General features: G+C 50.5%; 1 protein-coding gene across 5 annotated transcripts in view; it reads right to left on the bottom strand.

Moving 5' to 3' along the window:
- The window catches only part of CAPN5 (calpain 5), a 53,404-nt gene extending 32,993 nt beyond the window's left edge, over positions 1-20,411 (bottom strand). The window contains exons 1-3 of one of the 5 annotated variants that reach the window (XM_069016921.1): positions 20,269-20,411; positions 16,546-16,678; positions 4,405-4,581 (exon numbers count right to left, since the gene is read on the bottom strand). In XM_069016921.1, coding sequence (XP_068873022.1) covers positions 4,405-4,566 — 162 coding nt within the window. In that variant the 5' untranslated portion in view covers positions 4,567-4,581; positions 16,546-16,678; positions 20,269-20,411. Of the gene's footprint in view, positions 1-4,404; positions 4,582-16,502; positions 16,679-18,449; positions 18,617-20,268 lie in introns of those variants that run through there. The other 4 variants (XM_069016894.1, XM_069016902.1, XM_069016912.1 and 1 more) reach the window with 4 other exon arrangements.
- Between the last annotated feature and the right edge of the window lie 1,841 nt (positions 20,412-22,252).

The following is a 22,252-nucleotide window of genomic DNA, read 5'->3' on the forward strand; positions in this document are numbered from 1 at the left end:
GGGTAAGGCCCAGAGGTATTAAAGACAGACCCTAATTGAAGCCTGTACCAATGCCATGGCATCGTTGGAAGCAATCTGTACCCAAGAAGAGAGCTTGGGACTGGGATAATTAGAAGAGATGAACTCTTTTCCCAAAGGGTAGATGAGTCTCTTCTACCTTAGACCATCATTGCTTTTTCTACAGGGGATCAACAGACACAGCAGATGCCCCAGATCTCCCCTTAGTTTTGCCATCCATCCTGCACCTCATCCATCCCCTTCTACTCATCTTTGTGCCACCCCTCCTTATTTACTCTCCAACCAAATACCCAGACCAGCTCACCCAATGCACAGACCAAACCTCCTGATTCTAAGGTGCACTGCCAGCATTCCTGTCCCAAAAGGGGAGGGCAAAACTCAGAGCTTCAGGATCAGGCCAAGATTTCCACTGGGAAAAGTAGTCCTACTTGCCTGGATACATATCTCCCTCTCCTTCATATGGCAGCACACAGAGCACAAGGAAAAGAAGTTTCAAGCAAGGTGTTGGGATTTGGGCTAAGCTCAAAAGTTCTGTTTAATTTCTAATGCAACAGCCGAGTGCTGCTGCCCAAAGGAGCCGCTGATGCTGCCTGAGTGAGCTCCAAAATCTGCTTTGGCTAGGCAACGAGCAGCCAGCTTTGTTTTTAAGTGGATTCACTAAAGAGGGCTCTTCAGGACCCCCTTCCCTGCTCAGGCTGATGCTGTGGTTTCCCTCCCTCCGAAGCACTCCAGTAATTGGCTTTCTGGCTTTGCAGGGCTGCATCATAAGGCATCCAGCAAACAACCACCGGAGCCAAAACACGATTAGAGGGCTCAAACAGCTGCTCCCTCTGCAAAGATCTGGCATCCAGAGCAGGGCTGGAGGCCAAGGAAAGCAGGGAGGGAGGGAGGACACCCTGCTGGAAATAATAAGGCTGAGCCCATTCCAGGAAAGGCTGCAGTGCCGGATGCAGAAGGAAGTTGAACAGCCCGACCAGGGAAGGGACCAGAGCTGTTCCTCAGCCTTTCCTTTTCCCCTCTGCCCAGAAAAACCTCAAGCAAAAGGGATTGGGATCCCTGCAGATCCACTGCAGAGATTGGGGGTTTTGCTGTTTTGTTGGGTTTTTTTGCCAAAGCAGCCTCAAACTTTGGGAGTGCATGGACAAACAGAAAGGATGCCAGAAGAATAGCTGGGAAAGTAGAGATGCACAGACAGAGGATGGGCTGTTTAGATCCATACCAGCACCATGTAAGTACATGGAAATAAGATCCTGCCTCTGCCAAAGCACATTCCCAGCACCCCATGAGTCCACTATGATTACTGTTCACATGCAAGTGCTTTATCTGAAACATCACAGAATAGTTTGGCTTGGGAAGGACCTTCAAGATCACCTGGTTCCAACTCCCCTACTGTGGCCAGGAACACCTTCCACTAGACCACGTTGCTCAAAGCCCATCCAACCCGGCCTTGAACACTTCCAGGGATAAGGCAGCTACAGCTTTTCAGGGCACGACTTATCTCATATGTCTGATTTCTTCCCATAGATCACAAGTGACAACTTTTCCGAGAATGCAAGGGGTAGTTTTTAATAGTGGACAGATTTTATTTCCGTTCTCCACCCCCTCTGTTCTCACAACAAAGCTAGAGACACCATGAGCTCTTATGTTTTATCACAGTTTTAGCTGAAACTCTCCAAAACAACGCACGGCCACGGCCCTGAGGGATAAAAGCGTGTACACACCATCCCTTCCCTGCAGACAGTATCCCTGGGACTGGGGACTCCATTTCTGGATAAGGAAATCCCCAAAACAGCATCTGCCAAAAGCTGGGAGTAACACTACTTGGTTTTTTTCTGAAAAAGGTTTAACTGCCTAAGATTTCGCCTAAGACAAGATTTGCTGGTTGTAATAGAAACAAGATGCTGTGGTTTAATAACTGCACCATGCCATTCACTAGCACACAAGCAGAACAGTTGATTTAAGCTTCATGGACATTTTGGACCCTACTGAATCCTGCATTAGCTTGGGAAAGCCGATAGTGATTGCTTTCCTGCAGAACTTGCTGGGATTTTTCCTGGACTCTCTCCCTTAGAAAGCCAGTCTGAATTCAGGTCCAGAACTAAAAGTGTCATTTTGCATTGTCTGCTGGCACAAAGCAATTCTCCCCATGAAATTTAGTTACTTTTGCTGAAATGAACAATTAAGAACCTAGAGAAATGCTTTTAAGAAAGAGGTTTCTGGAAACTTCAGCAGTAAACAGGGCAGGTGTGAGTTCGAATTCTTTTTTTAATGGTGATTTTGTGGTCAAGGCAGCTGAGTAGGTCTGATCAAAGAATCCTACCAGACAGTGGCATCATGAGTCTGCTACTGCTCAGCATGCATTCCTTCTGGTGCCCAAACTGCTGGCAAAGTTCCCTTTGTCTGGTGCAGAGGCAGCAAAACAAGGACCACCTCTATGTCTTGTTAAGCTACAGGACCTTGCTGGCACATGGGACCCATTTCCAGCCCCCATTCCCACTGACAGCCCATGCCAGAAAGAGCCCTGGTTCAGCATTCTATGCTAATTGCTTTAATTCTAAGGGTCCCTTCCTACCCAAACAGTTCTATGATCCTACAAAACTGCAGAGCTGGGTGTCTGGAAAAAGTCTGAATTCACTTCATGCTTCAGCAGGGGTGGGTTTGGACTAGGTAAGCATGACACCTTGCAGGTGAGGATCAGAAAGCTTTCTAAGAAAGACCTCATGCTCTACAGAGCAAGGCCAGCAAGAGGATAATACCTGCCTGAACACCAAGGGCTGCAAGTGAGATGAAAGCCTGAAAAGCACATGGAGAAAAGCTCTGAGATGCTCAGCAGAACACAAGCAATCTTTGTCCCTCCACAAAGGGACCCAACCCCCTGTCTTTAAACATGGGGCTGAATTAATGTGTGCAACCTGACTGCAAACCAGCAAGGGGGTCTCAAATACATCCCCACCTTTTAGTCCCAGAGAAAGTTGTTTAGAAACACACAGCCATCACCTGCTGGCTGTATAAACAGGATATGCAAGGTGTGTTCATGTCGGCCCCCACAGTGAGACCAAACCATGGTCAGCCCTGTCTTCAGAAGGCACAGAGCCTCCTTTTCTTCCAGCAGACAAGGGGAATAAACTAAAACACACGCAGGGCTTTGCACAAATCCAGTGTCCAGGCAGAGCTGGTGTGGAAGAGACAAAGGCAGAGCAGAGGGAAGAGAGACCCCCTCCCCCAAGGAGCCCAGTGGGATGCTGGGGGCTCAGCCCCTCTGGCCACACAACAAGAGTCAGTTCAGCTCCATCTCTCCCTCTGCACAAAGCCTTTTTGTCCACCCCCCTCCAGACTGCCTTCACCCAGACAGACACAGCCTTGTCTTGTGGAAGGCCAGCTGATTTTCTGGGCTGTCAGCGGGGGCGAAGACGATGACGGCAGCTCAGGCAACCCTACAACAGTGAAATGCCACCAAGTCACGTGTGGAAAAGCACAGGCTGGGCAGAGAGGGCTGCTGCTCCCCACAGGGAAGGAAGTAACCTCAGGTGTGTGAGATGCTGGGATGCTGCCACTCCCCAACCACAATTATCACTGCTACCTGGGACTCCCTGTGCTTCATGGCAGTCAGAGCACTGGTCTCATGGTCAACTCCAAGCAGATGGCCATAACAGGACATACAAATTCCCCATAGTGCCCTGAGGTCCTGATGTGCATCCTTTGGGCTGGCACTGAGGACAGCAGAAGATGGGCTGGCAACACTGTGGACAGACAATGTTATCCCAGCCTCCCATAATGTGCCTTCATGACAGACACCGAAGCATGGAGGAGAGGCAAAGAGCATTTTCCAGAGGACATGGTTTTTGCACAGAAGAGGAAGGATGGGTATGACCACCCCCTTCCCCAAAGATTCCAAAACAACCTCACCTACTCAAATCTTCTTTTTCCTTTCCAAATGGACCACCAAGAGTATTCTAGTGGAAGGTATCCCTTCCCTTGGCAGGAGGTTGGAAATAGATGATCTTAAAGGTCCCTTCCAACTCAAACCATCCTGCGATTCAGAGATAACACTCTGCCTTGCTGGACCCACCAGCCTTACAGGGGTACACAACACCAACCCAGCGGCAAACCATCTCTCTGGTCCATACATGGGGAAACTGAGTCACAGAACAGCTTCCTTTGCTCTTGGTCCTCACAGGATGCAGAAAAGTCTGTACCTAAGCAGGTCTTCCTGGCACCCTAGAAGCTCACAATATCAGGTCTGGGCCAATAAATGCTGTCGGGGAGAGGAGATGTTAACTGGGGCTTGACAGCCTTAGTGAAGGGTGCACTGTGCATTTGTAGGAACACCTGAGAGCAGAGATGGCAGAAAGCAGTGTGGAGGGGCAAGGGGGTGGGTGCACTTACTTTGGGTCGTTTCCACTGGATGCCCTGAATCCTTGACTTGTAGAAGAGCGAGTCATCATTGGCGGGGAAAAGCGGGTCCTCAAAGAGCTGCTTCCGCCGCTGGCACTCCTTCTTCAGAGAGGCGTAGCGCTGGTTCTCGTACGGCTTCACCGAGGAAAACATCCTTCCCCACCGGCTCTGGAGGACAGGCAGAGCAGGAATGAGATGGGGCAGGGTCTGGCCAGGGATGCTCAATCCTCCTCTGCAACATCTCCGTGGCAGGACCAAGACATCGTGGCTGCAGATAACCACCTCTGAGCCCAAGTGTACCTTGCTGATCCCCCGGGACTGGGACTCCCATCTACCCCCCAAGCTGGCCAAACAACACCAAGCCAGGCATAGTAGTAGATAATAATTGGTGTCCTGCTTCTTAACAAATTTGTAACTCATGTGGGAAAAACACAGCCCTCAGAGGCAAAGGAGGAATAGACACCCCCTGCAAGGCGGGTATGCACAGCTGTGGGGGCTGAGCCTTACCCAGAGCACCCCCAGCACAGAGCCTCAACTCACAAAATCATGCAGTTCATGATTTTGTCAGAGATGCCAATTTCTCAGCAAACTTTATCAGATCTGGTTTTAATTAAAAAAAAGTCTCCTGGCAGAGCACCACGTGTTTCTGGATTAATTATTCTTTCCTGACAAGCGTCTTGCTTCCAGGGCAGAGATGTGAATTTAGCAATCCAGACAACAGCAGGAAACCATTGCTCAAATGCTCCCCAGAGAGAGATCAGCACCTGTCCATCACCCCTGCCTTTTGGTCACTGGGTACCAACCCCTTTGCTCAGGCACAAGGAAAATGGGTGCTCTGCATAGTTCCCCACTACTTAATCACAGGCTTTTTCCAAAACTCCTTCCCTAAAGTTTCTCTGTATTTATTTGTAACAGCCAGGTACAATCCTTATCTCTCCCCAGAATGGGATGTCCTTTTTCAAAAGCTGGCCATTAGCGACCTCAGTCTGGAAATGTCTAGTATGTTTTCCTAAAGAAATGGGAATGTGTGTGCCACATAACCATAGAATCATGGAATCATTCAGGTTGGAAAAGACCTCTAAGACCACCTATTCCAATCGTTAACCCAGGACTGCCAAGTCCTCCACTAAAGCATGTCCCTAAGTGGCATAATCCCAGCTTTTGTCTCCAACATGGTAAAACTAAGGGTGCCCCATGCAGTGGGTGGATGCATCCAGCAAGCTGACCTCTCATCCCTCCTAGTGAGACACACAGAAACCCTATGCTTGTTGTGCTATTATCACACGTGGTGGGATAATGAAGTTGCGATAATGGCTAATTGGAAGCTGCTAATTTGTAAACATCCAAAATCTCAAGGATTATATGATCAGTTACAGTTGGCACCAATTTAAGTAGCAGTGTCACATCCCTTGTTTATGAACCACTAGGATTAGCTGAAGGAAAGTAGGTGTCTGAGAGCTCAACTAATGCCCATTCTGATGCTCCAGGAGCACTGCCCACCCAGCCAGCCTTCTCTCCTCTGGGAGAGACAAAACCACTTCACTTCTGGAAAGCTGAAGAGCAAAGCACAGGTTTTAATTGACAGCATTTATCAGCTTGATTAGCAGCACAAGTGCTCATCACTCAGAGCTTAAGTGAACCCAAAATAATCCCCTTGCTGGCTGCTCCACAGGTCTCTGCTTCTGAGGACGAGTTGCTAAAGCAGCTCGTGGGGATTTTCTCCCTGCCATCAGTACCAGATGCTCTGTAGACCCCAGATGCTACAAAGAGGCCCAAGTGCATCACCTGCCCTCAGAAAAGACTTAAAAATAAATGGCCTGCTATAAACCCCCAAATAATACACCAAATTTACTCGTGGAAAGGCTCGCAGCCTTTGAGCAGGCAGGGAATGCAGCCAGTAGTCCTATACACGCTGCTAAGAGGGCCAGGGAAGGTGCTGGCCTTCAGATCTCCAGCAGAGGAAGGGGTGAAAAATAAGGGAGATCTACCCAGGGAGGTCATGGGGACATCTGAGCACTGAACGAGCTCCTTTTGAGTGACAATCAGGCAAGACTTTCACAGTGATAGCACTCAGTGCTACAGAGAGACACAGGGAAAGCAGCAGTGCTGGGAAAGGATGGCTGGCAACTGCCTTCTGTAGGAATACAACAGGCTGAGAGAGGAGCAAGATGCTGTTGGCTGACATGCAAGATGAATGGCTTGGACTGGTGCATGAAGTGGGCTGACAAACAGGAAAGGATATTTCCTTGGGAGGTTGTGCAGGAAGAACCAGTGAGATTAGGAAGGGAGCCTGGAAAGGAGGGGAGGAAGGAGGTCTGGAGCCTTCCTAAAAGCCATGCTCAAGTTAAAGGCAGGAGTTTTGGGTTTGATGTAGGAGATGCTGGATGCTGCTCTGCAGCCTGTACCATGGCCAAGGGCTGGCACTTGGCTGCTCATTCATAAAATTACTGCTACACCCTGCAGCTTGGAGCCGTGCTTTCCAATGATCCCTGCAACACCGATTTCCACAAGAGAGCCTGAGCAACGTCCATCCCTATGAGAACAGGACCGCAGTCATCTCAGCCAAGGAGTTCCAGCCTTTCTGATAGCCAAATTTGCCTGAATTTTGCCCTGCTATCCCACCCCACAGTGACTGTCACCTTGCCAGCCATCTGTCCTCGCTGCAGGGCTACTCTCACATGACAGCATGTAGATGGATTTGAGTTACAAAGGAAGGGATACTGTTCAGGATCATTTAGAAAAACAAACAAAAAAAACCACCTTGCTAAATAATTAAAAGGAAGCGGCAGAGGGAATGTTCTTAGGGCAGTGTTCAAATTAATTACTCTCTCTAGTTTGCAGCATTTCATGCTCACCAGGCTGAACTCTACCTCTGCCACCTTAAAATGCCCAAAGGCTGTCTAATTACTCTTTGCCTTCTTGCACCAAGCTCAAACGCTCCAGGAGCACAAGAACTGGGTGTTTTCATGCCTGATTTGAACTAACAACCCTACACTTGCATATGCATGTGTTTGCATGCGAGCAGGGAGGGGAATCTGCACTCACCACTCTTAGCAGAGCTGAGTTTTTAGGAACAGTGGTCTGATCCCAACCGCAGTCCTGCCACGAAGGAGTTTAAAGAAACTATTTTGTTGGAAGACTGAGCCAGACTTATGACTCAGGGGTGTTGTGGACTCCCCTTTTCACCTCTAGCATCATCCAAGTGCTCCAGCTCCTGCCAGCTGGTAACAATCACGGCTCCTAAGGACTGTAACAGGGAGAAGAATTGAAAGCCTTTGCATTGGCCAGGACCAAATATTTGCTGGAAGATGCTTCCTTCCTCCCCTACAAACATCTTCCTCTCCTTGCCTTTCAGCTCAGAGGCTCCTGCACCTCGGGTAGCTGGCAGGGGCTCACCACACCTGTGCTACCACAAGGCTGCAGCCTGGTCAGGAGCAAAGCCTCCTTACTTACAGATCCTACAGCTGTCTGCCTCCAGGTCAGACAAAACACTTTGTTCTAAAGGACAGGATCTGCTGTCCTTCAGCTCCACTCTCACTAAACAGGAGAGGGCTTCCATATCACATTGCAAGGGCACAGGATCAGCCAAGGAGAAGATGAAGCAGGAACCAGGTTGCCCAATCCTCAACCAGGTGCAATGTTATGGGGCTCAGTAGCGGGGTGTTCAGAGCAGCCATCAGGCTTTTTCTTAATATGTTATTTAAACAATTTTTTACAGCCTCCTTGGGTGTTTCTATTGACAGACATGGGGCAACACCAGGGTTATCCTTACACCTACCAACACAAAAGTCCAGCTCAGCAAAGGAATCCATCCCTGTCGATGCAAGGAGAGCTTTACACACTGTTTCTCCAGGACCCAGGGAAGAAGAAGGTCTTGAATTGTTACTGTTTACACAGAACACAAGATAAGCACTCCACACCTCTTGGCCAACCATGAACAAAAAAAAGCCTGAAGTTGTCTTTGAATCATAGAATGCTTTGAGTTGGAAAGGACCTTCAAGACTGTCTAGTTCCAAGCCTGGTCACGCAACTCCTCTGGGAAACCCGAGCCATTCCCAAAGCCCTTTACCACTCCCAGCTGTGCATGCACCGTAGCTTAGCTTTGGACCCCAAATGGCATGGCCCAGAGCCAGCAGCACAGCACAGCATCCTGCATTAGCAATGTCCACAAGGAGTGGAAGCTGAAACCACACTGATGGCAAATAGAAAACAAGACATCATTTCTTCTCAAATTGACTGCGGTTAACCAGGGAAGCTAATTCCCATGGGAGGTTACAGGTAGCTCATCTCCAGATGTTTTTGAGCACAGTTGGACATCTTTACAGACCAGCTGCTTTAGCCAAAATGCAAATTACTGAACATTTAAAGTGGTTACTTGCTGAAATAAAACTGATGAAGAACAGAGCACTGAATGTCCCTTCTGGCCTTTATCTCTTTTCTTCATCAGGTCGTATCTCTGTTCTCACTTAAGAGCTAAAAGCTCTGCTAGGCTAAAGGTGAAATAATAATTTTTACTCTTAATTATGTTTATATCAAGCTCTGATTTTAATCAGAGATTTGCTGCAGTACAGATGGTATCCAAATCAGGACACCTTAACATGCCACCTTTCAGCCCGAGGGTTAATCTTACATGAGCTCACACAGGGACAAGCCATTCCCCCTCAGAAACTCAGTGAGGTGGATTTAGCCCCAAAAAACATCCTGATGGGGTTGGGGGCTGTTTGTTCTAAGTGAATAAACCCTCTGCATCAACATGGCTTTTTGCAAGCATATAAGTACAGCAAATGCTCACGGATGAATCCTCCTCCTCTATGGAGCAGGAAGCAGCATCACTCTCCTTCTGCAGAGATCCTGGTCCCTTCTGCAAAACACTCCAACACCTACAAAGAAAGGTGCTGTCTAACAGCTGGCTATTACTGAAAATAAACTCAAAAGAAATGTCCTTTTGACAAGGGCATGTAGTGATAGGACAATCTGGAATGGCTTTAAACTGAAAGGGAGTAGGTTTAGATTTTATATCAGGAAGGAATTCTTCCTTGTGAGGGTAGTGAGGCACTGGCAGAGGCTGCCCAGTGAAGCTGTGGCTGCCCCATCCCTGGAAGTGTTCCAGGCCAGGCTGGATGGGGCTCTGAGCACCCTGGTCTAGTGAAAGGTGTCCCTGCCCATGGCAGAGCGTTGGAACTAGGTCTTCAAGGTACTTCCAACCCAAACAATTCTGTGGTTCTGTGAATCCAGAGCAATCTTTCATTAAAAAGTGCAGTTGCATCTGGGGCCAGGGGAAGGGCGGGGTCACATCTCCGGGCAGAAAGCTTCTGCAAGTGACTCTGTAGTATCAAAACACGCCTGGCTGTCAGCATCTGCTCAAAATCAACTGGATGTAAGATGTCACATTTGGAGGATGTTTCTGGCAATGCCCAGTGATTTTTATCATACTTGCTTTATCTCCTCTGGATTTTTTTCCTCCAGAACATCACTCCTTTATTTCTTAACAGCAAGATGACAGCACAAGGAGAGACACACCCAGCTAGCAGGTCTGCATGTATGTACAGGATCGGGATTTTTTTCCCTGGGAACACGAGGGTTAACAGGAGGGTCTGGGCATCCTTGAATACCCATCTCCTTCAGGAACCAGCTGGGTGTGCTGACCAGGAGCTCCCTTTCTGCTTGGATGACTCATGCTGGGACAGAGGCCTTTGACTCGGGAGTTCCTCCTTCCTTGCAGCGATGAGTCACCGTTTGCAAACAGAGTCAGATGTTGGAGCTGCAGGAAGAAAAGGCAGCCCCACACTGGGAACACTCTCATAACCCTGTGCTGGCTCCAGCTCTGCCTGGCCAGAGCGTTGCACACAAACTGGGCTTGTGGCACCAGCCAGACTGGCCCTTCCCTCAGCACAGACTCTAAGATCAGATGGGAGCAGGACACATGTCTGAAGGCATCCTGGCACAGGAAGGAGTAACAAACTCAAAGCAAAGCTGGTGGCAGCATCTCCCACTAGATCAGAAAATGCAGGAGGCTGGAGGGATGCAGGAACAGCAGGGAGAGGGATGCAACAACAGCAAATGTGGTGGCAGAAAGCAAGCCCCAAAAGCAGTGGAAAGAGCAAGGCAGTAACATGCCACCAGGTAGCCAGCCTTGGCTGAGGGAAAGCAGAGGTGGGCTCAATATATTCACCACTCAGGGTCCAGCTCATAATCCCCCAACTCATGGTTTGGGGAGAACAGAGACACTAAGTTTTGGGTACCTTCCACATGCTGTTTGGTCCCTGAGCCAGCATTACTGGTTGTGTTATTTTAGGCTTGTATCCCAGGCCACAGCAGGGTTAAAAACCCTTGGAGATCAGCAGGAGTTTCGAGACAATCAACAAAAGGTAAATTAATGGGCTTTGCCAATGCCAAGTCCCTGGAGACAGCCATGACTTCACTAACCCCTCACACCTCAGCACACCCTGACCCTGGTTAATAATTGTAAGGAGCAGCACAGAGCTCTAGCAACACCAAAGCACTCCCAAGCTCACTCAGCAGCCAATGCAGCCTCCAGAAAAACACCTTTGTGCAGGAGAAGGCAGGAACCTTGTCCAGCACATGACATGGCTCACGCAGAGCAGGTTTTCAGGCACTGGAAAAATACAACCTAGGAAGAGCAGATTCACACATACAGAATCGAGCCACCTGCACCTATGGTCATCCAGCCACACGGCTCCTGCTTAGCCCAAGAGGGCTGTCACCCCACATGAGGATCATGTTGAACACAAACCACACACCCCATGAAGTTACAGAGCTGTGCCCTTCTCAGGAGAGGAGAGGAGAGGAGAGGAGAGGAGAGGAGAGGAGAGGAGAGGAGAGGAGAGGAGAGGAGAGGAGAGGAGAGGAGAGGAGAGGAGAGGAGAGGAGAGGAGAGGAGAGGAGAGGAGAGGAGAGGAGAGGAGAGGAGAGGAGAGGAGAGGAGAGGAGAGGAGAGGAGAGGAGAGGAGAGGAGAGGAGAGGAGAGGAGAGGAGAGGAGAGGAGAGGAGAGGAGAGGAGAGGAGAGGAGAGGAGAGGAGAGGAGAGGAGAGGAGAGGAGAGGAGAGGAGAGGAGAGGAGAGGAGAGGAGAGGATGCTATCTTTGCAGGATCCGACTGAGCATGTATTTCTATTATCTATTCAGTGTTTCTAATTGAACAGCTAGACCAGCTCCTTTTAAATCCAGTCACACTGACTCCACTGGAAGCCTTGCACCACATCAATACACTCATGCTGGTTTTCTTGCCAGCTGGGCAAAAAAACTATGGTGTAAAGGCAGGCCTGTACCTTTATAAGGTGGACAGAGGGAAGGACAGAAGAGTCACAGGGTACTGCTTGACATCACCATGTGAGCCTTTTTCTTGGCCATGTTGGGTCACAGAGGTGCGTATTGAAGAAGTTGAGGAACTGGAAAATCCATTCAGAAAACTCATCATTAATGCAGATAAAATGCAGCACGTCTCCATGCAAATGCTCTGCCTTCAATAGCTTCCGCAGCCTCTGGGATGATTAAAGCAATTGAACTTCAAACGAAGCACAGAGACTCATGCAGGAGGAGCAGAAGAGATAACGGGGCTGCAGCTACTCTGTCGAGGAGTGAGGAGAGGCAGCTGGATCCTTCAACATCATCCCTCCCAGGCGAGCTGTGATGTTTGCCCTTCTGGCTGATCCAGAGCATCCTTCCTGCAGCTTCAGCCCTGATCACTTCATAACAAGCCCTATCTCTCTCTGGGAGTGTTCAAGGTGAGGACGGATGGGGTTCTGAGCAAGCTGGTGTAGTGGGAGGTGTCCCTGCTCGTGGCAGGGTGCTGAATGAGATGGTCTTCAAGGACCCTTCCAACCCAAACCATTCTGTGATTCTACAACAACACCATCCCCAAGGCAATGGGTTTCTGCTCTCTCCATCACCTTCACCCCTTGCTGCAGGCAGAGCCCAAAACTCCATCCCCACAGAGGCCTGGAGGTACAACCAAGTCCTTCAGGTCTCCTCTTGAGAGGCTCCTGGCCATTCCAGGAATGTATCCCTTGACCTGTTCCACTTCAAGTGGGGTATGATCATCTCCTGCAATTCCAGATGATGGGGACACCCCACTGCCTCTGACAACAGGCTCCACACCACAGGCTTTGCCCCAGCCCTACAGCTGCTGGCCTCAAGTCAGGTCTCACACCTCTGCCAAGACTCACAACTTTGGCTAATAAACCTGAAACATCTTACAATTTTCTCTTTGCCTGACCCAAACCTGAAAAGAAGCACCAAGACACTCTGGTCCACTTCAGACTTGGGTCCTCCATGTTCAGTTTTCTCTTTGATAGGCCCTCAACCCACTTGCCAGTCCCTTCCTGAAACCCATATCCTATAAATTCCAAAGCCACAACAGCAAATATCAGACCACACCTGGGTACAGACTGATAAAAACATTCTCCTTGTCTGTAAAACTTTCTGGATCGCCCAGCAAATCTGATTTTTTAAAATTTAATTTTACCTCCTTTTCCCTCTCTGTCTTAAATGAATTTTTCTTTTTGTGACTAGTCTAAAGCATCATGAGCACCAAAGTCATATTTAAAGGCTTGTAGCAACTGATAATGTTAGTGCTTTTGAACAGGGTAGCCTCTCTCAGGCATATTGGACCACCTCAAATCTGTGAGATTTATTAGAAATCCTTGTTACTGGATCCACTCAGCTCTTACAAGCTGAAAGGTTGGAATGTAAGTTCCCACTGTCTTAATTTGAGCTCTTCAAACTGTGTTTCTGCCTTGGATGCTGCAACTCCCCCAGCCTCCCATCCAGCTTTCCCCCCCATTATTCCTACATTTGAGCAGTGCTGCCCTTCTCTAAATGCAGAGGTAAGAGTTTGCCATACATCCCTTGGAGCAGAAAGGCTGCTTCTTTCTCCAGGCAGGGACTAGGCATGACCTTTCCTCCCCCTCCGGGAAGATGGATGAAATGCTGAGCACTGCACGTTTTCTCCACTCGGTGTTCCAGATCATAGAGTCATGGAATGGTTTGGGTTGGAGGGGATCTTAAAGGTCATGAAGTCCAACACCCTCTGCTGTGGACAGGTACACCTCTCACTTTTGAGATGAGGATTCCTCCTCTTTTGGAGACCTACTGCTTTGCTGCAGTCCAGCACGGCTGGTGCTTGCTCCTGCTACCACAGCTGGCAGCCAGATCCATCACCCTGCTCTCACGCGAATAGAAATGTCCATCACTGCTCTGATGTCTGTCTGGATTCTCTGCACGAAGCAGGTCTGGTTTGTCTTCAGGAGGAGGCTCAGAGCATGTTCCTAATGCATGTTGAGCAGCAAGCAGGAGAGTGTGGGCTGAGCACAGCACTCTGGGATCAGGAGTAAGCCCCCTCCTCATCTCCCAGACATTACCCTGCTGCAAGTCCTTGCTCTGTATCCTTTTAGATTCCCTCATGCTGCAGCAGCTCTGAGCTGGAGCATCGAGTCGCAGAGTATGCATGAGATGTACCTTGTGACACAGGGAGGAGTTCCACTCCCCTGCATGGGACAGGAACCTGACACAGCCCCGTGTTAGATGCAACAAATCATCACTCTCCTGCTCCTGCATGAAGACCTGCCAGGAAGCCAAAGGCACCAATTACTGGGCAAGCAGCCAGCAGCCACCATCCCCACCCTGCACTCACACAGCAGCGGTGGTCTGGCTCTGAAAAAGTAGAGTTTGCAGCTGCAGCTTTTATCAAATCAAGGCTTCCCTTTGTTCAGCAGAGAAATCACCTCCCTTAATCACCCCTAAGCTATCCTCACAGTATTTACATATGCTCAGACAACTGGTAGGACCAGCTCTTCAAGGATTTGGGAGCAACAAGCCTGCAAACACTTCATAGGAAGCTTTTGATTACCAGGGTGTGCCTCAGAAAAAATAAAACAAATGAGCCCCAAACCCTGAGAGACAAACAAACATGCATCCTTCATCTCAGTACAGGACTGGAGGAAATGGTGGAACAGCCCAGGAGGGGCTGTGAAGGGATTGAGTAAACCAGAGCCACCTGCATCCTGCACCATGGAGGCAGGGAAGCTCGAACCAGTCAAAATGTGATGAAAACTGGGATGAAGGGTGCTTGCTGCAAGGGAGGGATGCCTTTTTTCACCCAGAGAAATCACTGTATGGATTATTTGGAGATGTAACAAAAACACCCCAGCTACAACCACAAAAACACAGTGCATCGTGGTTTAAGGGAAGGTCAGGCAGGAGCAGAGCTGGAGCTTTGCCCTTTTCACCTGGAGCTCAGGGAGACCTGCTGCTGCCTGTCATGCTGTAGCTACATAGGAAGCAATATTCTGTGTCCCTTTCCCTGATGGTAAAAGCACAGCACAGCCCTGCCCTGGTCTGCTGCAGCCTTGTTTGATAGCTATGTCCAGACTGCATGATAGACCTTGAAGGAATCAACCAGGGCTGCAGGCTCCCTCATGTAAGGAGGAGCTGCAGACAGGCAAGGGGTAAATTTCATAGAATCATAGAACCATAGAATGGTTTGGGTTGGAAAGGACCTTACAGATGATCTAGTTCCAGCCCCTCCGCCACGAGACATCTTTCACTAGACCAGGTTGCTTAAAGCCCCATCAAATCCGGCCTTGAACACTTCCAGGGATGGGGCATCCACAGCTTCTCTGGGCAGCCTGTGCCAGTGCCTCACCACCCTCAGAGGAAATAATTTCTTTCTAACATCTAATCTAAACCACCCTCTGTCAGTGTGAAGCCATTCCCCCTTGTCCTATCACTCCACACCCTTTAAAAAGTCTCAGCTCTCTTGCAGCCCCTTTAGGCACTGGAAGGTGCTCTGAGGTCTCCTTGAAGCCTTCTCTCCTCCAGGCTGAACAACTCCAACTCCCTAAGCCTGTTTTCATAGTGGAGGTGCTCCAGCCCTCTGACCATCCTCATGGCCTCTTCTGGTGTCTTTCCAACACACCTGTCTTCTGTTGGGGGCCCTGATAAGCTGAGAAAGACCCTGCACGGTAGGGAGAAGGAGCCCTCTCCCACATAGCATTTCAGAGCTTCATGTTAAGGTCTCCAGCCTCCCAGCATGGGGCAGACTTAAGGTGGTTGGGATGCTTCATAGTCCCCTCTCCCTTTAACCTTCATTCCCAATGGATTGAAGTCACAGGACAGGAGGGAACAGAGATGATGCTCAGATGGATGGTGGGAGGACTAAAACTGGTCATTTTTGCACAAGGGCAAACCAAGGGGCGGGGAGAGCTTTTCTCTGCCAGAGGAGTATTTTAAGGCAAAATGCATCAAAGTGTTATTGAACTGGGACACAAAACTGCAGGCAGGGGCTGAGGAGCTCAGTCCAGCCCCTCTGAAGGGCTGGACCAGGCCCAAAGGAGCCAGTCTCTGACCTAGATGCTGCAAACCCCGCGGGCTCCCAGCACGGCTTTGCAGGGGTATCATCTGTCACATCTCCAGTCCAGGAAGATCCCCAAAGCATGAGGATCTGCAATATTGGCTGGAAAACTAATGCATCATGCAGAAGAGCAAAAACTGTGAAGTCTCCTTGGCCACAGAGTGTGGAGCAGAAAGGATTTTTTCCCAGAGAGGGTGAAAAACTCAATGGCAACCATTCCTATTCGCCTCCTTGACCTCAAGAAGTCACTCCTATGTCGAAGGGGTGCCTCCTACAGTGTAAGCCAATTTAGTAGGAATAAGCTATGGGTGAAAAGTCTCCATGGTGTGAAGGGGAAAGCTCAGAGCAAGTAAAGGGTTAACACAGCCAGACAGATGCTTGACTGGTGAAAAATGTAGCTTCCATGAAGCCACTGGGTCTGTGTCCATTTTCTGCAGTGCCCAGAGCCTGGCCCTTTCTCCCTGGGTAATCAACTGGAAGTGAGCAGAGCTGGAGTAATCACTGCCCCTCATTCCCCACCCGTGACACTGCCCGCAGGGCTGGGAGATGCAGGAGCACCGTCTGGCCTGGAGCAGGTCAGTGCAAGCCCAGTGCTGAGTCCTTGTGCCCCACAGCCCCTCAGAAGAGCAGGTGAAGGTGAAGGCATGAAGACATAAGGGAGTAAATGGTGCCCAAGTGTGCCCCGCACCCCCACAGCACGAGCAGAGGACAACAAACACCTCTGTGTGGGCTGAGGAGGCTTCTCTGTGGAAGGGGTTTCACCTCTGGACATCTGCAGAGAAAGGACTTGACACCTCTGGAGATTAGCGAGGAGGAAGAGAAGGAGCGCCTGATCCCAGCCTTCCAAGGCACAGCTGCATCCTTCTCCTTCTCTCTGTATTAACCTGATGCTGCCCTGCTTGGAGAAAGCATTACAAGAGGAATCTTGGCATCTCTGGGCAGCCAAAAATATCCAATAATTAATGCACAAGCGTGAGCAGATTTAGAGGATGCACCCGTTCTCCGTAACATCATACCCCAGCATGAACACTGTCTAAATCTCCTCTTGGGATCAGAGCCAAAGCCTTCTTTAAAGTGTGGATGCTTTGTTATTAATCCACACAGCAACTGGGCAAGGGAGAGATGGATTCAGTTTTTTGAGGCATAATCAAAGACAAAAAATTATTTCAGCTGGGCTTCATCTGCTTCATGGCTGGTCTGGTCCCACATCAGGAAGATGGTGAGATCTGCTTGGCTAACACAGCCCTTCCCAAAGGAGACATCAGGACAGGGTGTCTGGACCACAGAGTCCCGGCCTCCTACACTGACAAATGTTAAGACCTCCTTATATGACAGCCAAGCACCTTGCAAGAGAGGTGATGTGCTCTAATTCACACTCTCCTACCCTCCTCTGATGTGACACAGTTGCAGAGCCTCTAGATAAGCCTCCTAAGCTAAACTGAATGAATTCACACCCCAGCACCAACACAGCCCCCAGTTTAAATCGCTCTTCTGCCTGCCTGGAGTTCACCCCTAGGATGTATTTGTAGTCAGCAAGCACATCCCCTCTCTGCCTTTGTTTCACTGGGCTTTTATAGCCTTGTATAATAGCTCTCCATCCCTCTGAGCAGCTTCAGAGCCCTTTTCCCTGCACCTGCTCCAGGCTGAGTTAATCCCTCTCAAGCACCAGATCGAAGAGCCTGGTCCTTCCACGTTAACTCTTCCATACCCATGTCCCACAAACACCCTTTGCCTGTTTCCCATTGCTTTTTTTGCAACACTCCCAGAGGCATCCAGGACCAAAACAGCCCCGAACCCCCAGTCTGGGCTATCCCAATATGATTCAATCCCTAAACCTAGCACAAAGTCCAGAAATAGAGTGCCCCACTGTATGAGCTGGTATAAGACCTAGGGGACATCCCCACAGCCTGAAACCCCTCCTCAAGGCCAGCTGTTCCCCTCTGGCTGAGCACCTCATCCACCTCTCAGCTTGGTTTCGCAGGCGAATCTCGGCATGAAAAATGAGAATGAGCTCAGATCCTCCCTTAAAGGCTTTAAGCAGATTTAAGCTCTGCTGCGTGGGCTTAATCTGTCCAGCAGTGCCCTTTGTCACCTCCCCCAGCCCCCCCCCCGGCAGAAATCTTCTCCACTGGCACACTCCCACATGCACCGTGTAAAGTGCTGGCACATCCTGGTAAAGGAGACCTGGGGCAACTCCTTTCCCTAAAAATGAGAGCACAGCTACAGGTCAGCCTCTTTCAGTAACAGCTCTGGGTTTCCAACTCCCTCCACCTCAGAGGCTTGAGAATACCCACGGTAGCTGTCCATCACTGGTTGAAAGCTCCCTTGAACAGACAATGCCATGGTGGACACAGCAGCAGGGCAGAGATTTTCCTGGGCTTGTGGCCATGTCAAAGCCCCACCTAAGTAATTTCACACAAGGACTGGGGTGCTGGTGGCAGGGAGCAGGGTGGACCTGAGCCTGCCACAAACCTCCTGAGTGCCTTGGTCATGTCACTTTGCCCCTATTTCATGTGCCACTGCTTTGCAGATGGCATTATTCCTTCTGCATGTCACCATGGTGTCCTTACAACATGACAAAGGGGTTTGATTTCTACCCTGGGCAGGGCCTGCTACAGTGAGCCCTGCTGACTTCCTCAAAAACCTGCTTTTCCTTTCGTTCATACCTTGATCCTTAACTCTGCTGCCAACAAGAAAGTTTTTCCCAACCAGTTCTGGCACATGGCTGCTGGCAAGCACCAGCCACCGAGCAAGCCAGCTCCCACGCCCACAGCAGCACCTGTACACGTGAACCTGTTGCAGGAGGAGTTTAGACCTCACATCCCGCTCCTAAGGGTGGAGAGAGGGTCTCTGAAAGAGCATCCCTCACTCCCTCTTAGGTTTTACAACCCCACTGCCTGTGTGATGGGCTGGAACTGAGCCCCAGGTGATCCACATTAAAGAATTGCTTAAATACGTAGGAGGCAGCTGATGCTCCTGGGAAGGGCAGGGGGAAGTAGATTCCAGCAGGATAGGTGTGCCTGTAGCAGTAAGTTGCACCGAGCAGGAGCTAAATGGTGAGCACTTGGATCAGGCTCTGCACCTCCATCCATGCCTGACTCCGCTGCTTTTCCCCCTCCCTAGTCCTTGCTGCCCCAAGGATGCTCCCAACAGGTGAAACCTGCTCTCACCTTTATCCCAAAATTTGTTCCTCCTCAATTCACTGCTACCTTAAGCAGCAGGGCCAGCCAGGCTCCCTGCACTTGCCCTGGGCTACCCACTATCCACATGCAGAGTTAGGGGTGGGAGATGCAGCTCCAGGGACCCTGTGCTGCTTTCCCTCCAGTGTAACACCAGTTCAGCACACTTGGAACGCAGGCCGACCCTGGCAGGAGGATCCCTCTAAGATACGAGATGGGCTGGAGATAAAAGGTGCCCTGGGGAAAGCCTGCAGATGGTCCTTGCTGGATGCAGCAAGACAAGCAGCCGAGGATTTGAGAACATTCTCTGTGACACACGGAGCTCACTGCTCTGCTTCCAGCTCCATTTGCCGTGGCTGTACTCCCCACCAAGCTCAGAGCTAACACAGCATCCAGGCAGAAACAGTAACTGGTTATAAATAAATATAATAAATACATAATAAACATCCAAGCGTGACACAGGGTGGATCTGCAGAGCCAGGCATGCAGCCCACACTCACCTGCAGCTACCAGAATGGGAGGTGGGGTATAGAAGACCAGAGCCATAACCAGTGGGACACCCTCTGCTAGAAAGCACCAGGCGGGCGTCTCAAGCTCAAAATAACATTTTTCAGGGAAGGGAGAAAAGGATGGGATTTGGGAAATCCAGATTCATCTCTCTGCTTGGAAACCCCAAAAGCCATCAGTCTCCTGCACCCTAGCAGCGAGCTAGCCTGCCTTGGGAGCAGGAGCTCTCTCTTGCTTTAACTTTCCAGGAGACTTTTTAAAAGCCCCTGCGTTTGTCCCAGAAAAACGGAACAAAGAACAATACTGAAACCTCAGGATTTTTTTCTCAGCACAGAAATCCTGCTCTCCAGCCAGCGCCGAGGCCTCGCTGCTCAAAGTTTCTGTCCAGCCTGGCTCCACAAGCTGGCCTGGGGGGCAGCTGTGAGGTTTTAACCATCCGGAATGCAACTTTCCTACGCACCACGCCGAGCACCCCGGCTTCCAGCAGCCCCAAACACCAGCGCTTGCTGAAGGCAAGGGCAGCAGCGTGCTCCGCGCAGGGGAGGCGCCGGGTGCCTGCTTCGGGCTTTCTTCCCCCCAAAAAACCATCACGCTCATACATGCTCACATACAAACACACACTGCCCGCCGCCCCGGAATGCAGCTGCCCTCGGTTCCCAAAGCCACAGGTGCTCGGAGCATCCCCCGAGGAGGCGGCGGGACCCCCGGGCGGGGCGCGGAGCCGTCCCCCCCGCGAAGGGAGCAGCGGCGGAGCTGCAGGGACGGGCCAGCCCCCTCCCGGAGCCGGGGGTCGCCTTACCTGGCCGGGGCTGGTGCCGGTGCCCGGTGCCGGTGCCGCCGCTCCGGGGGCGCCGCTGCCCGCAGCGCTTCGCCTCCCGCAAGCACCGCCCCGACGGGCGGGCAGGGACCGCGCCTGCGCCCGGCTCCGAGCGCGGACGGAACCGGCACCCGCGACACGCCACGGGACCGGCCAGCGGTACTGCGAGAGGGACCGGGAACTGGCACCGGGAATGGGAACTGGACAGAGGGGACCGGGAACGGGATCGGGAACTGGACAGCGAACCGGCACAGGGAACTCTTAACTAGGAATGGGAACCGACACCGGAAACCGGCACTCCCCACTGCTGGGAGCTGTGGTCACTACTGGGAATGGGGACTGGCACCACCTGGTAGTGGGAAATGGGAACGGCGCCAGCTGGCGCTGGTCCAGGAGCTGGGGACCAGTCTGGTGAACTGGGAACCCTGCTGGGAAGCGGGATCCGGGTCCAGCATTGCTCAGGCACCAAGACCTGGGATCATCCAGAAAATGGGCCCGTCGGTGGGAACAGGAGCTGGCACCGTTCTGGGTAGGGAATAGGAATGGGGAACTGGGGCTACCCTGACACCAGCACCACCAGCTGGGGACAGGAACTGGGACCAGCACCTGCATAATTGGACACTGGCAGTAACCACTGGGGCCTTCCAGGCACTGGCACTTGGCCCCGCATTGCCGTGGCACTAGATAATAGGACAAAGTCCCACTGGCACTGCCTGGGACCTTGCACTGGCACTGGGAACTGGACAGACTGGAGCACCATGCACCACCACCAGCTGGGCCACCTAGACACTAGGCAGCTGGGAGGCCTTGGGACATAACCTATGGAAGGTGCAGGGAAGAGTCATCAGAGGTTGCAGGATTTGGGTGCAAAGGCCACATCCCCCAGTAAGGAATAGTATGGGCATGATCACAGAGGTTGAGGAGATGTGTTTTCCAGCCCAAGACCAAAGTTAATCCCCTTTTCCTTTTTGTAAGAGGGAAGCTGAGACACTGGGAAGGGGGGGATCAAAGGATGGGCATGCACTTGGCCCTCCTGCTCGTCCATGGATGTTGATGTGCAACAGGCATCGTGGGGCTGGCGATGGGGCCAAGGTATCCAGACTGGTGGAAAGCTTTCACAGCTGACAAACAGACATTCAAGAGGGGAAAACCAAACATGGCCCACACAAAAGTGCATCCCCCCGGTGGGAAGGAGGCAGTGAGGTTTTACAGACCCTCTGTCAGGGGCAGCTCTGATCTGATGCACTGACTTAACATACAAGCTTTATTGGTAGTGTTCATGGTTTATCATAAATTAAGCCAAAAATAGATGGCAAGGGAAGAACAGTTAAAGAAAACATTTAGACATGACAAAAATAAACTTCTCACATTTAAAATCATGGGTGGTCAGACTTCTTTAAACTACAAAAAAATAGGGCGAAGGGTTAGCTGCTGCCTGCCAGCAACAGAGTGGATGCTTAAGGACATCTGCTTGCCACATTAGTGGTAATGCAGTGAAATTTTGGTGATAAAATTAGAAAGGAGGCCGTGCCCAGAGCAGCATTGGCCTGGCACACGCTCCTGTTCCCATCGAGGTGTCACCTGCAGCTGTACGTGGTCACCACCTCCTCTAGCACCAGCCATTTCCTCCAGTTTCTCATTATCTGAAACCCTCCTGGACTTTCCATATTAAGGTATTTTCCTGTTAGTTTTTAAATTTCATTGCTTATTCAATTCTTGCAATATTTGTGTTAGAATTCTGTCAATTCATTTATTAGTTAAATGAATGGGAAAGCCAAAAATCTGTAGTTCCACGAAGCCTTTGTTTGGCAGCAAAAGCTGTTTTCTAACATTTTCTTTCTCTTTGCTTGTTTTTCCTCTCTCCCCCACAGATGTCAGGGCTGCCCAAAAGCAGGTATTTCATACATCTCTGTTCTCTCCCCTCATCAAAATCACCCAAGAAAATAACCCTAACCCCTGCTATATT

The sequence above is a fragment of the Aphelocoma coerulescens genome, chromosome 1, assembly GCF_041296385.1.
Source record: "Aphelocoma coerulescens isolate FSJ_1873_10779 chromosome 1, UR_Acoe_1.0, whole genome shotgun sequence".
NCBI lineage: Eukaryota > Metazoa > Chordata > Aves > Passeriformes > Corvidae > Aphelocoma > Aphelocoma coerulescens.